The sequence below is a fragment of the Beauveria bassiana genome (assembly GCF_000280675.1).
Source record: "Beauveria bassiana ARSEF 2860 unplaced genomic scaffold BBA_S00061, whole genome shotgun sequence".
NCBI classification, from domain to species: Eukaryota; Fungi; Ascomycota; class Sordariomycetes; order Hypocreales; family Cordycipitaceae; genus Beauveria; species Beauveria bassiana.
In genome coordinates, this window is record NW_007930896.1 from 66515 (window position 1) to 85000 (window position 18486).

The following is an 18486-nucleotide window of genomic DNA, read 5'->3' on the forward strand; positions in this document are numbered from 1 at the left end:
TACTTCTGGCAAATGTTAACACAACTCACAGTGAAATGAAAGATTCAGTGCACATTGGCTTGTGCACGGAACCAACGCCGGCAGGCAAGGTCAATTAACCATCAAACAGCATGCCTGTATGCCACTCACATTCTCTCACTTTTGGCTGACCCATCAATGCTGTGGAATCAAGTGAGCACGAAATGACTGTACGGAACAGTATTCATTCACTTGATCAAACCCGCCGTTTGCATTTCGGCCGTCGCTAAACTGGCAAAACAAAATTGCATCCATACAAGCCAAAGTTCTCACTGCAGGCAGCCATCCACCTCGCTACCTAAATATCCTTCATATAGCTTAAAAAGGCCACACAAGCATGCCTCGACCTGATAACTCTCAAGACACTATAAATGACGCTACTTCGAGCCGCCAGCGACTGACCCCGCGACCGCATTCCAGAATTCTAGCTCAAGACCAGACTGACGAGCTCAAGGAGCCCTTCGCACGACTGTACCCCAACGGTGTACCGAAAGAATACAGCATGTGGCACGAGACCGGTAGCGATCTGCCAGTGAGTTACATCGAGGATAATCTCCCACTCGGCTTCTACACGAAGCCGCCTGTGGACGCGAAAGCCATCTTCTCCACGAGCAGCGGGCAGCGTCCCTTCCGCCACATGCATCACATCTTGCCACGTAGGATGAAACTGCACCTGTGGTCTAAGAATGAGATACAGGAAAATTGCAATTCGATCCGCAAGGCGCATTGGGACGTCATGCAAGGCATGACTGAGCCGCTCTGCTGGGATGATCTTTGGCAGTATTTCGATGCGTTTGATCTATATCACCATGGAGCAATCAACCTCTGGAATATCATCAACCACCTTTACGCTGAGAACAAAATCATTTATATTGATGTGATGAAAACCTGGGCTCTGGAGCTCGGTCGTTGGGCTGACCAGTGGCTCCAAGTAGGAGGCAACGCCGACAAGCTGAAGAGCTGGAGTAATGAAAAAGGTTCTGTCATCCAAATCCTCAATGAGCAAGACTGGGATTCTCTGGGGCCCGTTGAAGATTGCAAAATACCCATGCTGTCCAACGCTCTGAAACACCGCCGTGACCATCTTTTGTCGCCGGCACGCATTCAGACGTCTGAGGCGCGAGATCTCGTCTCTTCCATCAGGAACAAGGGAGGAGTAGAAAACTGGATGAGTAAGTCAACTCCCATGCATTACAAGACAACTACAGCCAGCTTACTTGCGGATTGTAGCCGGCCAAATAACCCATCCCGGAAGTGGACTTCAGGAACACAAAGATGGAGAAACTGTCTCCACGTGCAAAAACTTCAAGGCGCCATGTGTTATTGTTGACGGAAGACACTACTACGGACCACAAGCCCGATCGAAAGGTGCTGTAGAGGCCCTGAAGGCCTCAGTGGAAGCTGCGTCCAGTCATATTGTCGTGGCAAATGGTTCGAGGATGTCGCCCCCAGAATATCATCTGAAGACTAGAACAACCGCCAAGTGTTCCGGCCCGGTGAAGCCTGCTGCACATAGCCAACAGACATGCCCAAGCCCAGATAATGGCTCGGCAACCATAACTCCTTGCACGAGCGGTACTTCTCACTCTGGCTCTCCTCGAAGCAAGTCAGATACTACCGTTCGGCCCAGCCTCCTCCCAAGCCCCGAGATGGACCCTCGCCCTGCTGCTGAATCATGCAGCCTTGCTTCTACTGGCGACTTTGCTGACCAGCTTCAGAGCCAAGCCCCTCCAACTGTTTCTGGCCAGGTCTAGAAGGCTACGCCGACAGTTGGAAGTGAGGAAACCTCTGTGAAGAGTGGAGAGGGCGATCAGCCGGTGACTCGGCACGGGGGGAACAGCAATGCCTCATGCAGCCATCAGCGTCAAACAGGTGGTATTACTTCTGCAGCACACTCCGTCTATGTTCCTTACATTGAGAAGGGAGCCCCAGATGCTGATACGTTTCAAGCCTCTGAATCAGAGCACAAGATTAGGTCTCCGTACAGAGGCAAGCGTACGGACAGCTATGCTTCGCAACACAATTCGTCACCCTCTTCGGGGACGCAGTATGGTGGATTCAATCCGGGGGGCAAGCCATCCTCCAAGAAGTGGAATGCCGACTTTCGACGTCACGAAAATTTTGGTTTGATGCCTGATATTATGCATCGAGACTCATCTAAACTAGGCATGCCGCGAACTGACATTTGGACTAATTCCGCTGCCGCCTCACATTGCCCCAACGCTTTGCCTGGCCTGGATCGTTCCAGCTATATTGAATGCGGCTGCCACGTGTGCGCGCTAAGAAATCGAAGCATTTGGGTTAGAGTAGCCGATAGGCACAACATTCCTGTCATGGAGGTGCAGACCAGGCTTCGCTTCGGCGTTGAGAGTAGATTTGGACGCGTGGAGGATGTGAATTTCGCGGGGCCAAGGGAGAGACCTGGACCGGCGATGAACTTTATTGTCAGGTACTGTTTATATATTCTGTTACTCAAAGTACAAAGTCACTGACCTTCTGTAGGTTTTGCTCGGAGGACTCGGTATGCCAAGCGCTCGCTCATGGGGGCGGTCGCATTGAGGAGAAAGGCATCAAGATTAGCATATCTCCCATGTTTCGATCAAAGTGGATTTTGGCTCCTTCTCAATTTCCAGCGGGCAACCAGCCCGTGCCACAAGACTCCATATACCGAGTTATCAAGGGATCATCCCAGCGCCGTGGCGATTTACCTCTCTTCCAGGACATGAGCATGCCAAGAGGGGGCCTATCTGCGCAGAGAGCACCCTCAGGTGGTCCCTTTGCGTATAACAATCAATCGTTCGGGCAAATGGAATCCAGCCACTTTGGACAAGCTGGGCCCTATCCTGGAAAGAAATCGAGATACCTCATGAACGCAGATGGTAGCTCTCGTGGACATCAGCCATTTCACGCCTTCAACCCACAGGCTCAGTTCTTTGGCCCGATGATGGAAGCTTGCAACCCCCAGCAAGCCGCTCGCATGCATGAGCCAGTTCAACAGACACAAAAGATGGGGAGCGCTCCATTGGCGAGCCATGCACAATCGCGTCCCGTTGCAAAAGAAGTCGTTGGTGAAATCGAAGAAGCAGTCCAATCCACTGTATCGCTGCAGGAGATGACAACGGGCAAGGAAACCATCAAATTCAGAGTTTCTCTGCCGGAAATGCCTGCAAAATCATCGAATATTTCGTATATTACCTTGGGACAATGCCAGTCACAGGATGTGGCCGATCAAACAGTTTCTGATGCTGCTCCTATGCCTTCAAGGGAGAACAGGTCCCCTGTCAAGCAGTCAAAGAAGAAGCGCCAAGCTGCTCAGCCTCGTGCTGCTGATTTCGAGTGCACAGAGCCCACGAAGTCCACCCCCTTCCCCCCTCTTTCCTCTGCCGTGGCCGCCGCCTCTACTGTTACTGTCACTGGCCCTGCACAGCCGCGCGCTGTGAAGCAAGAAGACCGCCGGTCTTCTTTGTTTACAGAAGACGAGATCAAAGAGAGGAAGAAGGCATGGAATAGGATTGCTGTGCCCTTGAGCTCGCCCCGAAAGCAGTCTTTTACGGCGGAGGATACTGCTGTGTCCGCCAAGCCTGGCCATGATCGCACTCGATCACTTCCTGCCACTGTACTCACGCAGTCAATCAAGATGGATGCCATCGGTAATAAGAGCGCCGCAAAAACAACCATCGAGCCCGCCGTGCTCGAGCCTGCCGAGTGTGACAGCAACCTTGGCGCCGACGCCGGCGACTCGGCAACTGCGGATCGTGTATTGACCACGCCGTCCTCTACCTCACCCAAGAAGAGCAGCAAGTCGGGGCGGAAGAAGAAGAACAAGCAGGATCTGCAGCCGAGGGTTCCTTCAAAGAAGGAGTACAAACTGTGAAGGATTCGACGAATGTGGACTTTGCGATTTTGCTAGAGGTGAAAAAGTACTGTGGTTATCTTTGCTTTGAGGTGAAGAGTTAGTTGGTTGTCTTATCAGGAAATTAGAGAACCAGGATAGAAGTGCTGAGAGTTTATTGTTTGTTTCATTGAGAAATGCTCATGAATTGTGATAATGGTACAGTTGTGGCCTTCCTTTTAGCTTCTGATATATACAATGACGTCGCGTTGGATTCGTCAGCCTCCCACTCTTGCCTCACTCGAAACCACGTTATATTCTACCGAGCCTCGCTAATCGAGCAAGCCATACTCGTAGGTTTGGGATCTCAGATTGCCTGTTACTGCTTGACGAGGCCGGTGATGGTGTCTTCAATCTGCTTATCCGTGAGTCCGTCGAGGGACTGGGCCTTTTCGACGCCGAATTCTGCTCGACACAAGTTCGTCAGTAAACAGTTCTTGTAGCGTCGCCTATCCATTCGTATCGAAGGACGCACCGTAGCGCGCAAAGACTTTGGGCACGGTGCCGGCTGCCTCGCGCATCATGATGGGAATGTTCGGGTTGTTCTTCTTCATCGTGGGATACGCCCGGACGAGAAAGTTGCTAAGGTGCAATTAGCCAATCTGTCTCTACACAAATGCGAGGAGGAAGCAAAGAGGCACGCGGCGAGATTGCTCGAGGGCTCGCGGGGCGCCCAGAAGACGGGATGGGATATCAAAGAATTGCCCTCGAGCGTAACCGGCCGCGCATCCGCCGCCATCCTCCCTGGCAGTCCCAATCGCCCTTTGACGCATAAATATTGGTCGTAGCAAGAGGTTGAGTTTTCCCGCCGCATAAAAAAACGTACCGGACGGGCGCGCTGGCTTCCGACGTCTGGCAGAAGAGGAAGCGAAGCTCCTTGAGCGACTTGGCAAAGGTATATTTTCCCGACATTGTTGCTGTGATGTCGTCGAAATGTCGCAGAAGGATCAAGAAATTCGAGCAAAATACGCAAATAGCTCAAAAGTCGCAGGCCCGCGGCGCTCGGTTGGTGTGGTTAAATCGCGGCGAGGGTGTCTTCAATCGGAAGCTTTCGAGACTTCAGCGTTGAGCACTGGGTACACTGTTACTTTTGACGTTGATGGGATTGGCCATGGGTGTGGCGGGTTGCATAAAAAGTAGTGCAAAAGTGGAGATTGCACTCAGATATTGTGCAGCTTTCTGCATAAAAAGCTGGAGTGGTAACTTAACCCACACTCAAAAAGCTACCTAGCGCCGGTGTCGCTGGGCAGTTTATTATCTCTGGGGAGGGCGCTCCACCCCCGAGTTGTTCCTCGACCAGTACCTCAACGTAAATCCAGCGTCTTGACTTCTTGAAGCTTTTTTTCTTCGTCTGAAAGCAGTGAAGCATATCCGTCACCTTTGGCAAACAGGACAGCAATGTGAGTATATACAACCATTCAGTCATTGTTATCGCACAATTCGCAGGGCGTTGCGCATTTCGCAGACGACTTCGAATGTTGGTCAAGCATCCTAGCGAAAAAGAGCCCCATCAACATCTGGAGGAGGAAAGCATCGCGACCAAGACAACAACATTTCCTGTACCACCCGCATTCCTTCCCTTTGCTTCTTCTCACCATCAAAACCAATTCACTCGCCCACCACTTCCCAACGATACCACAAAACCATACTAACCCCTTGTCTCTTCATCAGCATGGCCTCGACGAGCACCATCCTCCGCGCGGCCCGGCCCATGTTCCGCCAGAACGTCTACGCCTCGCCGGCGCGCCAGGCATTTGTCCGCGCCACGCAGCAGCAGCAGCAGCAGCAGCAGGTGATGCGCTTTCGCTTCCAGAACCGTCGATGGCAGAGCTCCGAGGCCGGCGCCGGCGGTGCCGGCTCCCAGCAGCAACAGCAGAGCTGGTTCAAGCGTATGTGGGAGAGTGAAATTGGCATCAAGACGGTACACTTTTGGGCACCCGTCATGAAGGTGCGTTTTATCTATCTAATGCCCGCGATCCGGGGCCTAAAGAGCGACTGCGAGGCCCAGAAGTGAAGATGCTAACGCTTGAAGAATAAACATAGTGGGCGCTCGTCATCGCTGGCATCTCCGACTTTGCCCGCCCCGTCGAGAAGCTGTCCTTTACGCAGAATGCGGCCCTGACCTGCACAGGTCTTATCTGGACGCGCTGGTGCCTCATCATCAAGCCCAAGAACTACCTGTGAGCCTCCCCCCCCGGCCCCCCACGGCGCGCCTGTCTTACTGGAAGATATCTTCGTCCACTGACCACCAAAAACAATAGGCTCGCCGCTGTCAACTTCTTCCTCGGTCTCGTCGGCATCGTTCAGGTCAGTCGCATCCTACTTGCCCGCGGCGCCGCTACCGAGGTCGCCGAGGCGGTGGAGGAAGTTAAGGAAGAGGTCAAGGAGGGCAAGGATCAGATTAAGGCCTAACTAAGAGCGTGCCACTTGAAGATAGTGACTGTAAAGAGGAACATTGAGATTGCAGAGAGAGAGAAAGAACAAATTCCCTGGCAATCGCTGATAGATGGACTTTACGAGTGCCGAAAGGGAGGGCGCGCGGACATTGCGTCTTGCTTCTTGTACACACAAATACAACGTCGGAAACCAGTCCCGACAACCTTAAGTTAATGCTCAATTTTTTTTTCCGTTGGTTGATAAAAGTCCTCGGGAACTCGGTGTCATCCACAGAGTGCTGTGCGCTGTGAAACGAGACAAATCTCGTGCAACGTCTCTTTCATTACTCATCGTTCAGAAAAAGGGAGAGGATAATGAACAATCGTCATTCACATCGGTAGACCAAAATAACAGTAAATGCACACCTATATAGACACCCTCCCCATCTCCGTCAAAAGCGTATGCTTCAAATCAGAAGCCGACGCTCCTCAACTCCACTCTCATCATCATAATCATCATCCAAGAAGATAAATAATCAAATGCAATAGATGACATCAACATGAGTCGATATTAGAGATCGTTCGCTCCCAACAGGCGAAAAAAGGGGGCCAAATTCGATGATTTTCCAAATAGCGCCTTGTAAATAGTGTGTGTGTGTGTACTTGCGGGTATATATCGTCGAAGGGGAGAGAAAAAAGTCGAGGCAATGAATGCAAAGAAAGAAGCACGCTCCTGGAAAAAGCGCCATGCATATGATCCATGTCCCACATTCCGTAGAGACCTCTAAACAAGTTTTGGACAAAAAAAAAAAAAACCAACAGACGGGTGATCACGCCTCGGAATGCTGATCGTTAAGGAGCATCTCAAAGACTATTTGCCGTCCTTGCAGCTCCGGATGGGCCATGGCAATCTTCACCGTCCCTTTGGAGGTGTCGCCCGCCGTGGCCATGTGCCCATTTTGCCCGCGGAGCTGCTGCGCCATGGCCGCGTTCTCGCCCGTCGGCCCGCGGATGCCACTGTCAATAACACGCACGTCACGGCCGGCGATAATCTGTTTAAGATGCCCATTTTCCGCATTGCGCACCTCGACGTAATCCTCGTTGAACAGCAGCAGGTACTGCCCGTACATGGTCGCCCCGCGAGCCTTCTTCTGCTTGCCCGTATACTCCATGATGAGCGTGCGCGACACGGCGCCGTGCTTGTCTACGTACAGGGCGCAGTCCTCGTACGTCACAATAAACTCATTCTCGTTGAGCTTAAACATGCCCAGAGGCTTCTGGTCGCGAATCCGGCTCGCGATGTTGGCAATCGCTGGCGCCTTGAGGTCCGGGATCGACATGGGCACCTTTTTCTCCAGCGTCAGCATCTCGACGCCCTTGGCTGTCGCAACTGCGATCCACGTCTTGAAGACGCTCAGAGAGTAGCACTCGACTGGGAAGGTGAAGTCATCGAAATCGCGAAACGTGTCCGTGCTGCCCTTCGCCGATTTGCGCCCGCCAAAAATGCGCGACCGCTTCTCTGTTGCCTTATGGTACAGCGGCTCAACAACTTTGAATGACATGTGCATGCCCTCCTTGCGCTTGTAAAAGACGAGCGTACGATCATTCATACGCGCTGTGGCAAAATACGAAACGTCTTTGGAGAGGCGTTGCGGTGCGCGCCGCGAATTTTCTGAAGTGGGCGGCGCAAACTCGGATACGGGCGCAAGGACGTCGAGAGGATACGAGATGAGTGCTCTGTCAGCAATGACGAGACATATGTTGAAGTCCTCCAGCACAGCGAGCTGTGTTATCTTAGTCGCCTGTATCGTTCGTGTCCACCCGCGGGGATTGGAGGGGTCGGATATGTAAACACCGTAATCCGTACCAATGGCAATCAACGTCTTGCCAAAGGCGGAGAATCCCGCGGCGCAGTTGACTTGCGCGCGGCAGACGGCCGGCACGCCATGCGCGGAGCCCAAAACGCTCTCCAAGTCCTGGATGGCGCGATCCAACGGCGTACCCTTCACCGGAACGCTCACGCTCCTGGCGTGAGGCGAGCCGGCGTCATAGTGGAAGGACGCGTCTGCCAGCACACGAAGTCTGAATGGCTCAGCATTCTGCGAAAACAGAGCCTTGGCATGCATAGTCTTGGCCTCGATAATCTTGTTGCACCAATTCGTGCGGTCGCGTAGAGACAACGCATACAGCGTGTATACGTCGTGGCCCAGATGCTTCACCTTGAAGGGGTAGAGAATCTTGTTCTCGGCGACATCGTTGGTTTGCGCCTGCGTCATACTTGTTCCGGAAGAGCCCGTCGAGGTGTGATCCAGCCCAGGCCTTCCGCTGCCGTTGCTGCTGACCTTGCTGAGCTGGTGACCAGCCGCGCCAGCCGGTGCTGTACGGCCCAGGGGTGCAGTTATGCCCTTCGTTTTGATGTAAGGGTCGTCATTATTGCTCTCGAGGAAAAGCAGTGGCATAGGAACAGGTTCTCGGGACACGTCGTACTTCTTCTCTGACTTGCCATCTTTGCCTCGTACCACCTTGGCAACTATAAAGTAATGATCGAAGAGCAGCGCGTGCGTGTCCACCCATCGCACACCCTTGGAGCTCTGTCGCTGCAACTCGCCCTGTAGAATCAGGGTTCTACCTTGCTGTTTGAGGTTCAAGACTGACTGAAAACCAGGACGCAGAACAAGCATGCGGTCGAGCCCCCACATTTCGACACGCCTGGTGGATTCTGCGATCTTGGCGTCGCACTCAAGCGTGACCGTCTTGATCTCCTGGATTGCCTTTTGCAGATTGGTCTTTTCCTCGCTATCACTAATCATCTTGCCCTCCACAGTCTCTAGAAGTAGAGTGTATCGCGGCATACGCTGCAGAGGCTGGAACAGGAAATGGGTCCAGTCCTGCTTCTCCGACGACTTGTGCCTTTGCTTGTCTTCCAGGAACTTTCGGAACAGCAGATTACGCGAAGCCTCCTTTTCGACCAAGAACTTAGCGCGCGGATAGCCAGTTGCATACTCGATATAGACCTTTTTCGCTTTTCTTATCCATTCGCGGAAGATGTCGCTGAAGCCCACGATCCACGGGCCCTGCTCCTTCTGGCGGTACTTGAGATGGGCCAAGAGATGACCCTTGTTGATTTGTACAACGTCGTCGATCTTGCCAAAGACGTCCACTAAGAACTGGTCTCGCTTATTTGGGTGGATGATGGCAGGCTGACGCGTGCGCAAGTCATCGCGGTAAAGAGTGCGGAAGATTTCGAGATTCTGGATGTAATTTTCTTCAGTAGTGACAATCTCGTGTAAATTGTTCTGGCGATCGACTTCCTTTTTGGGCTTAGAGTCCAAATCCTCTTTCGAAAGGCCATAGAATATGTGCCAGTCATCCGCCGGCTTGGACTCTTGGCTGAAGACGTCCAGGTCCATCTTCTTGAGCGTTCGGGTGCAGTGCATTGAATAGCACCGCCCCGGCGTATTGTATTCGTGTAATTTGGGAGCATAGCAGCCGGTTCCAGTAAGCTGCCACAGGACACCAGATATGCGACCATCACCAAATTTGACCCATTCTTCCTCAGGTACAAGAACGCCAGCATGCAGCATGGTAGCAAGCACGGAACTGCTGAGCACCTCGGCATCTGCCACATTCATAGTTGGTACTTTGGACGTAAAGAGTGCCGTCAGACCGTCTTCCACTGTCTTGCTCTTCAAGTCAGCCTCACCAAGAGCCATCTCGCGTATCCATAATTCGATGTTGCTGAGCGCCCAGGGCTCCGCACAGCGCAGAAAGTCGGCTGGTCCAAGCTTCGCTGGCAGAAATTTCTTTTTGCGACCATTGGGCAGCGTAATGCTGTCAAAAGCCCCGATAGATGTAGCTGCTGAATCGTAGTCACCGGGTCCTGGGCCGCCAAATGATGAAGGGTGGCGAAGGTGGCCTTGCCTTCTGCGGTCTTCAGCGGCGTCAGTCTTGGAGCGAATAGGTTGCTGTATAGACGGCGCATTGCTGTGGCTGGAGAGGGAAATGGATCGCTCTGGCTGAAGAAGATGGCTGTTGCCGCCAGTGTAATAAGATTCGGGGCCATCAGCTCGCAGAGATCGTCCATCGATGCCGAGAGCGTGGGACTGAGACCGCTGCGGTTGACGGAGGCTGCTTTGCGTTGACAGCAACGAGCTGCTGTCTGAGCCGGGAGGAGGTGGAAGAGGCCGATTGGTGAGACCTGGATGATAGAATAAATCCTGATAGTCGTCTTGCGCAGGAGACTCTCCACCGCTTTGGTGTGAGTCGAGTGACACACGGTCCGGACCAGAGTCAAAGCTGCGGCGTGTGGGCAGCTGAAGACCACCAGTGTCGCCATAATCCATCGCTGCCTGCTTGAAAGCAGGCGCGTCTTGGTAACCTGCACGCGAATTATCAAAGTAGCTCGGCGTCGGCAGCGGTCGTTGGCTGGAGGGCGAGCGTGGTGGGAGCGCGTCGATATTGCCATAGTACCCGCCTGAGAGACCGGCCAAGTCAACACCGGCGAACTCGCTATCATCGCTGCTATAGTCCTGCTCTTCAGGGTGGGGTGGGGGATTCTTTTCGTCTGGCATGGCGGGCATTTCGGCGTAGCCACCAAAGCCGGATGAGTAGAGCTGGTCGCCTATGCTTGCATTTGCCTGCTGCAGAGCAATCGCGCCGGCTGCGGCCTCGTCGTCGTCGGTACCGTTAGCGTATGACTGGTTGGAGGCGCGTCTCTCGTCGGAGAAGCCTGGTGTGGCGGAGTTCGAGCTGAACTGGCGATACAAGTGCGCTTGATCCTCGGCAGTACGACCATCGATTGGGGCTGGCCGAGAACGTCCTGATATGGCAGTCTCGCTAATAGTATTTTCAATCTCCTCGAGGATGCTGTCGGTGGTGATGCGCTGGTCGACGCTGTCTCTATCCGCTGCGGCCGTCGAGTTCCAGGTCGACTCGCCAGGCCGGCGGGGAAGGGGAGCGTTGGTGGGATGTCGGCGCAAACCAGGAGAACCGAGAGGTTGGATATACGGGCTAGCACCGCTCTGAGAAGACTGCGAGCCGGGCCTTGCGGACTGGCCATTATATAATGATTGGTCGTTGGAGGCGTAGGCAGGCCCAGCAGGTATTTGTGATGCCGTTGGATATGGCGCAGTCATCGCAGTGTACTGCATATCTTGCTGATCGACGCCATTCGTAGGATACTGATATGGCGCCGATGAGTAATGCGAGGGATCGTAGGTGGTAGGCGTCGGAACCTGCGAGGATGTGTACGAGGTAGTCGGGCTCGTAGTCGAGTACTGATAGCCAGCCGACAGGCCTGGTGAATGGATGGACTGGGAAAAGGCATGCGAGTAGGTTGAGGCGGGGGACTGCCCGTAGACAGTGGCATTGTCGTAGCTACTGTAGCCGTGATAGGTGGGCTGTCGCTGGGGCGCATTGGCTGTCTGGGCGTAGGCGGCGGGGTTGTAGGACTGGGGCGTATACGATGTCGGCGGGGATGTGCCGCCATAGACGGCCGCGTTATTTGCTGGTGCGTGCGGGTAATAGGAGCTGGTGGTGGCGGACTGGGACCTGGTGAAGCCACTCGGGGCGGCGGCGGCGGCAGCGCCGTTGGCGACATAGGTTTGGGGATTGTAGGCGGGGGCGGCGGGCGGCTGAGCGGCGGGATCATGAAAACGGTGCTGGAAGCCGGCGAGTGGGCTAGTCGAGGAGGCAGTGGTGGAGGGACTGGTGAGAAACAGCTCGTCGTGGCCGGCAGGGGCAGAGGGCTGAGCAAAGTTGGGCCCGTTGGCGTCGAAGGGTGCGGCGTGATGGGAGTAGTAGGCGCTGGTGTTGCTGTCGTCGCCGGTGTTGAAGCTGGGCTGCCTACTGAGATTGCGTGTTTGCTGCTGGTGATGCTGCGGCGACTGGTGGTGTTGCTGTGCGGAATAGGGTCCCGACACGGGGTACTGGACGGGGGGGACAGAGCCGTAGCGACGCTGATCGTCGCCGCGAAACGACATAATGGCGATGGTGGGGGTGGTGTTTTGAAGAAATATTTGGAAAAATTCGGAAGCAAAAGAGAGTGAGGAGAAGTCGTGAAAAGTGAGAGGAAGGGCTGAAACCTCGACGAGACTTGGCCTAGGTCGAGGAGCAAGCAGGTAGCCGGGAGATGCTCATTGAAGAGAGGGCTTTTTGTCGAGGCTGGCTAAGCGGACGGGTGCGTTGGGCGGCGCGATGGCGCTGATGCGGGCAGCAGGAGCAAGTAGAGACGACTCTTGATGGGTATCGAGGAGAGGAGAGTCGTGGGTAGATGTATAATGATGCAGAGCCATATGCGTCCGGAAGGGCCAAGATGTACGCAGTTTGTCGAGTAGAGTTTGTTGATGTTGATGTGTTTGGCAGTTTTTGGTCGGTGTCAACGGTCGGGTTCGGTTCAGCCGGCGGGTGGGGATTTGATGAGGAGGCTGTAGCCAAGCTGAGAGCTGTCAGCTGTTTGTCCTTGGGAAGGAGCTATGTGCTCGACAATGGGGGTAAAGGAGTTGCAAGAAGAATAGCGAGAGGTCGTTGAGGACTGGCTACTTGACTTGTGGGAGAAGTATGAATCAAGATCACAATAGAAACCATGGCAAATTAGATGATGTCTTTGTCTCCGCAGCGTTGGCTTTGGCGGGTGAGAATCCATAGGTAGGTCGGTTCCTACATACTCGGCGTGCTCGGGTACGAAGACAGCTTGGAGCTACCTTGTTCCTTTTCGCCCACCCTGCACTGCCTATATACTCAAAGTACCGCTCTTTTCAAAGTACCTTTTCGGGTCCTTTCACTGCCACCAATTCATACCTAAGTACTGGCTCGGTTTGACGTCTGAGACATCAGACGATTCGCAACAAGAGGAACACATTGATTACTTTGTCAAAATTATTGCGTCAAAATACTCTTTGCATCTGCTACCATCATCTCTTCTCGACAAGCAGGTGCAACTCACAAGCACGTGCGTGCCTATCTCCCAGCCTCGCCCATTACACTGGATGCAGAGTGCAGGGGCGCAGAGCTTGGCGGTTAATACAACGTTGGCCTTGATTTCTGCTTCTGTCTATTTATCATTGACTCAGCACTCAGCCCAATCCAGATTGTTGGGTTCCCCATCATCATCTCAAACTCGCACCGACGCACCCTTCTAGGCCACACATGCTCCCACCACGAGATGACACCTATTCTGTCCCAACAGGCTGACCTTGAAGTCTTCTCCGTCACTCTATGGTAAAGAATCATGAATGAAAGATTTCAAATGCCCATGTCATAGATGATAGCCCTGCCGCGTCCTGGGCAACCCGCACGCGCCGTAGAGGGCCACATATCCCAGAGAGGCTCATTCATCACTAGTAATATGGACTACTCCTCGCACAGTAGAAGCAAGTGAAACCACTCCTTAATACCCCGTAAATCTGTCCCATTTCTGTATAACAAATTGGTACTTTTCCCACTTCATCTTTCGGCTTACCCAAGTTTCTGCTATACACAACAAGAACAACACCGTTAATCCCCACAACACCACTGAAACCCCAGTCGTGGCATCTGCTCGGTGGTTTTGCTTGCAACGTCCCTGTTTTACCTCCCCCCCTCCATCTACGTATTCCGCCTACGCAAGGCGTCTTTCATTACGCTGCAGCCAGATTTCTGACACAGCTCGGCGCGTGGAATTACATATCTACAAGCCAAGATCAATTTTCAAACCCCAAATCCTGGCAGTACTAGTAATAGTTCTGAGCAACGCCAAGGATCCGCGTGTCTCGCGCCGGGCCCCGTAACCCCATGTTCAACCCCCCTGCATCGGCAGAGCAGCCCCAGAAGTAGAACAGCCTTGTCTGGCCAGAATGCACCGGCAAAGACATGATACCATTTTATAAGCTGTCGGCTATAATGAATATCTCAGCAATTAGATTGTCGTTTCTGTCCATATTTTTGTATGCACATCTATCAGACGGGATCCCGTCTCATTGGCCTTATCTCAAGGTATGATCTAGGCCCGCACTACTTCCCGTGTAAAGTACGCCTTGCGATAAACACAGCAACAATAGCATATCGTGACTGCAAACAATTCTCGATATATGATGCCTTGAATACATTGCATTCATCTCCCTTTGACTGAACCCGACTTGCTGAAACCGGCTCTTCGCACGTACATGGAATACCCAAACTTTCGTTGACCATCAATTACCACAACAGCTCCTTACCACCCTCCATCACAAACTTTCCTCCCAATTCCTCCACCCTGTCCGCAATCTCCAGCACATGCCTTGCGCTCTCCTCTGCGCTCAACGTTGGCCCTTTCTCATCCGGCACCCCCCACGACCTTGCCGCCGTGCGCCCCATGCGCGTCCCGACCCATCCTGGGTGCACCGCGACACCCGTGATGCCGTCCTCCCCGCCGAGCTGCTCGTGCGCCGCCTTGGCGATCCAGTTGGCTGCCGCCTTACTCGGTCCGTACGCACCGCCGGCCATCGGCTCCATCATGCCGATCGAGCCCACCGACGAGCTTACCAGCACGTATGCGCCCTTGCCCCCCCTTCCCTTGTTCACTCGCCCCTTTGTCATTAGCGGCCACAGCGCCTGAAGCGTCACCAGCGGCCCGATAGTGTTGATCTCGTGCAGCTCTCGCATCTGCGCGGCCGTCGTCGTCAAAATTCCCTCCATCGTCATGGTGTGGCCCGCGTTAGCCACCAGCACGTCCACGTGCTCGATGCCGTAATCTGACAGAGCCGCATCAAACGCATGCACAATGTCCTCAGCCTCGAGACCGGCAGAGTAGTCGAGGAGAACGCTGAAGAGCTTACTCCCGGGGCCGCGCTCCACGCTGACCGTGCCGGCGTAGAGCTGACCCCGCGCGTCGTCCGTTCGCACGGTGCCGACGACGGTCGTCTGCGGCCGCGCGAGTAACCTCTGCACCATGCAGAGGCCGATGCCGCGATTGGCACCCGTTATGACATATACTGTGCTTGAATCTGCCATTGTAAAGCGCGAATAGTTCACGAGTTCGATTCGGGCAAGTTCCGCAATATGGTCGAAATTGGCGTCTGTGTCGACAATGAGCGCCACAATTGGTAACGTAAAGAAAAATTCCAAGCAATGAAGGTTCCCTTACGAGCCGAATCGAAGAAGACAGAATCGAAAACTCCTAGTCCTGCACTTGGTGAAGGTGTAAGTGGAAGAGTGCGTGTAAGTCATGGCCGACAAGGGGATCTATGTGGGTTAATTAGCCGACCCTCACACTTCGGGCACTCCGCAAAGGACCGCAAGTCAGCCACCCGTAAATGGCATCATATTTAGCGCCAAGTCAGGAAGTTCGGCCGAAATGGAAGTTCAAAAATATGTTACTATATACACCAGGTAGCCAATACCCATGTATTGCCGTAAATGCTCGCCGCTTCACTCATCTCCAAATACGCCAAAGAAGAAAGCAGGGCTAGAGCCGCCGTCATTGCTACATGAATCCATATCCTCGTATATTCGTGGGCTGCATTATGCTACCGCTTTCCATTTCCCGCTGCTATATCAGCAGCAATTTGTTCTGCGTAATCAAAGAAACCAGGTCTCACGCTGTTCCACTGCGTTGGGTCGCTGGGATGCAGAGATTCGGCACCTTGGCCGTGCATGGCCCATTTGGTCAATTTGACGGGGCCGCCAATGTGAAACATGAAGGCCATTGTGCCCTTGCAAATCTTGACCGGCCCAAGCTCCTGGTTGCTGGCAGATTTCCAGGTTTCATAGGTCTCGCCGTGCGGCATGTAGGCCGCCTCGTAGCTGAGACCACCCGGTGCCAGGACGTGACTGCTGCCACCATACTCGCCGAAGACGAGTCCCATAATCTCGGTGCTCATGTTCCGGTGGTAGTAGGGCGGGCGAAATGTGCCTTCAGCAGTGATCCATTTTTCAGTGAAGATCAAGAATTCGCTCAAAGGCGTGTCTTTCTTGTTTGATTTGACAGAGAGGACAGTGTACAGTGTTGGATCAGCTTGGTCTTTTGTTGAGTTGACCAAGCTGATGAATTCATGCAGGTCATATTTAACGGGTACGTGATTGCCATGCCAGGCAACGACGTCGAAGGGGGTATGCTTTTGCTCGCATCTGTGCAGCGAGCCGTCCATCTTGTAGATAATGGACCAGGGCTTTTCGTCAATGTCGTAGCGAGCAAGCGGAGCGCAGTAATTCCGCTCCATAGACATGCCGTTGGGGCCGATGACACCACGTTCGGGAAGATCATGTTGGGCGGCAAAAACTTCGTGGATGTAGCCTCTTGAAGGCCCATCGGGGAGTTTTACACGAAATCGCATGCCGCTGGGCATGAGAAAGACCTCACCGGGACGGACCATGAGCGGCCCAAGCTCAGTGGTGATATCCAGTCGACCTTGCTGGGGGAGGATGAGCATCTCTCCGTCATTGTTGCAAAATGCCTGTCTTTCCATGTCGGCATTTGCCGAATATGTGTGTACAGCGAGGCCTTCTTCAAGACCAGCATCTCCTTTGCCGCCGATGGTGCGGATGCCCTGCACAAAGTTGATTGACTTGGCATCGCCGCGGGAACTCGTAACCGCTGGGATGGGAAAAGGGTCCCAGGCCTGCTGGGAAGCACACGACTCAACTTTGGGGTTTGGTGAAAGAAAAGAAGACTCAATCTACGTTGGGTGAAGCAAGATGTCAGTTCTAGAGGCGTGTCATGTATGGGCGGGACTACTTACATGCTCATTAATGCTGGGGTCAAGACGAATAGGGCCATGCGCTACCGATGGACGAATGCGGTACATCCAGACGTGGCGAATGTCACTGCGCTTTGCATTGACGGCGGATCCGTTGAGCTGCTCCGAGTAGAGGTCATACTTGACTTTTTGGGGTGTGTTCTGTGACCAGGAAATGACCCCTGGAAGTGCCTGGCTGATGAAACGATTACCAAATCCTGTCGTATAAGAATAGGGATCATTAGCCGTGGGTGACTTGGTGAATTCCGCCTTGGCCGTCGCCGTTGGGGGAAGCGGGTTTAGATCGGGCCTTATTGCAAGTGAAGCCATAATGGAGCGAGGTAGCTACCAACGGAAAGTTGAGATGATGGAGCACGAGCTCGCGTGTGTGATTGTTTCAACAAAGACGCGAGGGAAAGTCTCAGAATGGAGGGCTGATGAATGACATGGACATGATGAACAAAACAACACGAAGAGAGTGAGAGAGAAGAGGTAGGTTATGGCAAAACATTTATCAACTATTTACGGGAAAGCTTCGTGTTGTGTTACCCCCCCCACTGCCGGCTACGGTACCTACCTATCTGGAGCCCTTCACCTGGGCAGGCAAAAAAAAACAGCAGCTACCTTGATTTCCGGCGTTGAAGTGGGAACAAAAGGCTTGTTGGGTTAGCACGCTACACAGGTACCTCGTAGGTAGGCAGGTAGGTACAGTGGGGTACAAAAGGTTAGTTGTTTTTCTTGATTTACGGCAAAACTTATACTTTTTAAATACTTCTATTAAATTTAAATTAAATCTTAAAATTAAGAAAAAAGTAGATTATAATAGAGATTTACTAGATCTATACTCCTATACTAGATAATAAAGCTTATAACTTATAATTTTAGTAAAAAAACTTTATAAAAGTAAAAGATAGTATTTTTTTTTTTAAAAAATCACTATCCCCTATAACTCACTATAAGTCTACTATAAGTAAAAAGTAAACTTTTTATCTTACTTTTATATTTTCTAGAGCTTTTATTATAGAATAAAATTATATAGTGTCTTAGTATTAAATAAAACTTAAGTAATTATCTATCTTATATACTTTTTTTATAATTATTTATTTATAGTAGAAAGTAAGCTTTATCTTTTAAAAGTACGTGTTTTAGTGGGAAACGAGAGAATATAACTAACCTTTTATAGGGTGCTGTAGGTAGGTGTTACGAACGCTACTATATAGATGTAGGGCTAAGCTAGACTATCTAGGTAAACACGCCTATAGCCTAGTTAGAATATAAGGTTATATAATAGCTTATTAGATTATTAAGATAAGCTAATAATATAAGATTATTAAAATAGTTAAATAAGCCTTATAAGCTAGGTCTATAGTAAAGAGATAAATAAGTACTTAAAGAAGAGGTATTCTTATAGCTAGTATTACGAACGCTACAGTATATACGCGGGGCTGAGTAAGGCGGACCAGGGTCTAACACACCAGCACCTAGAAAGGATAAGGAGGTTACGTAACCT

The 18486-nt window shown here is 52.3% G+C and overlaps 6 protein-coding genes across 6 annotated transcripts; 2 read left to right on the forward strand and 4 right to left on the reverse strand.

Moving 5' to 3' along the window:
* Positions 1 to 355: 355 nt before the first annotated feature.
* On the forward strand, positions 356 to 3892 carry BBA_09656 (uncharacterized protein; the record flags this gene model as incomplete). Its single annotated transcript, XM_008604753.1, has 4 exons — positions 356 to 1190; positions 1249 to 1766; positions 1815 to 2467; positions 2521 to 3892. 4 exons carry the CDS (start codon positions 356 to 358, stop codon positions 3890 to 3892), a joined length of 3378 nt encoding a protein of 1125 aa, XP_008602975.1.
* A 337-nt stretch (positions 3893 to 4229) lies between these two features.
* BBA_09657 (NADH-ubiquinone oxidoreductase 10.5 kDa subunit) lies at positions 4230 to 4822 on the reverse strand (the record flags this gene model as incomplete). Its single annotated transcript, XM_008604754.1, has 3 exons — positions 4230 to 4315; positions 4386 to 4492; positions 4737 to 4822. 3 exons carry the CDS (start codon positions 4820 to 4822, stop codon positions 4230 to 4232), a joined length of 279 nt encoding a protein of 92 aa, XP_008602976.1.
* Positions 4823 to 5582: 760 nt separating this feature from the next.
* On the forward strand, positions 5583 to 6322 carry BBA_09658 (UPF0041 domain protein; the record flags this gene model as incomplete). Its single annotated transcript, XM_008604755.1, has 3 exons — positions 5583 to 5858; positions 5954 to 6090; positions 6172 to 6322. 3 exons carry the CDS (start codon positions 5583 to 5585, stop codon positions 6320 to 6322), a joined length of 564 nt encoding a protein of 187 aa, XP_008602977.1.
* A 793-nt stretch (positions 6323 to 7115) lies between these two features.
* BBA_09659 (CNH domain-containing protein) lies at positions 7116 to 12266 on the reverse strand (the record flags this gene model as incomplete). The annotated part of the gene is made up of 1 exon (XM_008604756.1): positions 7116 to 12266. The coding sequence occupies one exon, from the start codon at positions 12264 to 12266 to the stop codon at positions 7116 to 7118; it is 5151 nt and encodes a 1716-aa protein (XP_008602978.1).
* Positions 12267 to 14457: 2191 nt separating this feature from the next.
* On the reverse strand, positions 14458 to 15252 carry BBA_09660 (short chain dehydrogenase/reductase family oxidoreductase; the record flags this gene model as incomplete). The annotated part of the gene is made up of 1 exon (XM_008604757.1): positions 14458 to 15252. The coding sequence occupies one exon, from the start codon at positions 15250 to 15252 to the stop codon at positions 14458 to 14460; it is 795 nt and encodes a 264-aa protein (XP_008602979.1).
* Positions 15253 to 15767: 515 nt separating this feature from the next.
* BBA_09661 (homogentisate 1,2-dioxygenase) lies at positions 15768 to 17306 on the reverse strand (the record flags this gene model as incomplete). The annotated part of the gene is made up of 2 exons (XM_008604758.1): positions 15768 to 16916; positions 16980 to 17306. 2 exons carry the CDS (start codon positions 17304 to 17306, stop codon positions 15768 to 15770), a joined length of 1476 nt encoding a protein of 491 aa, XP_008602980.1.
* Positions 17307 to 18486: the final 1180 nt, after the last annotated feature.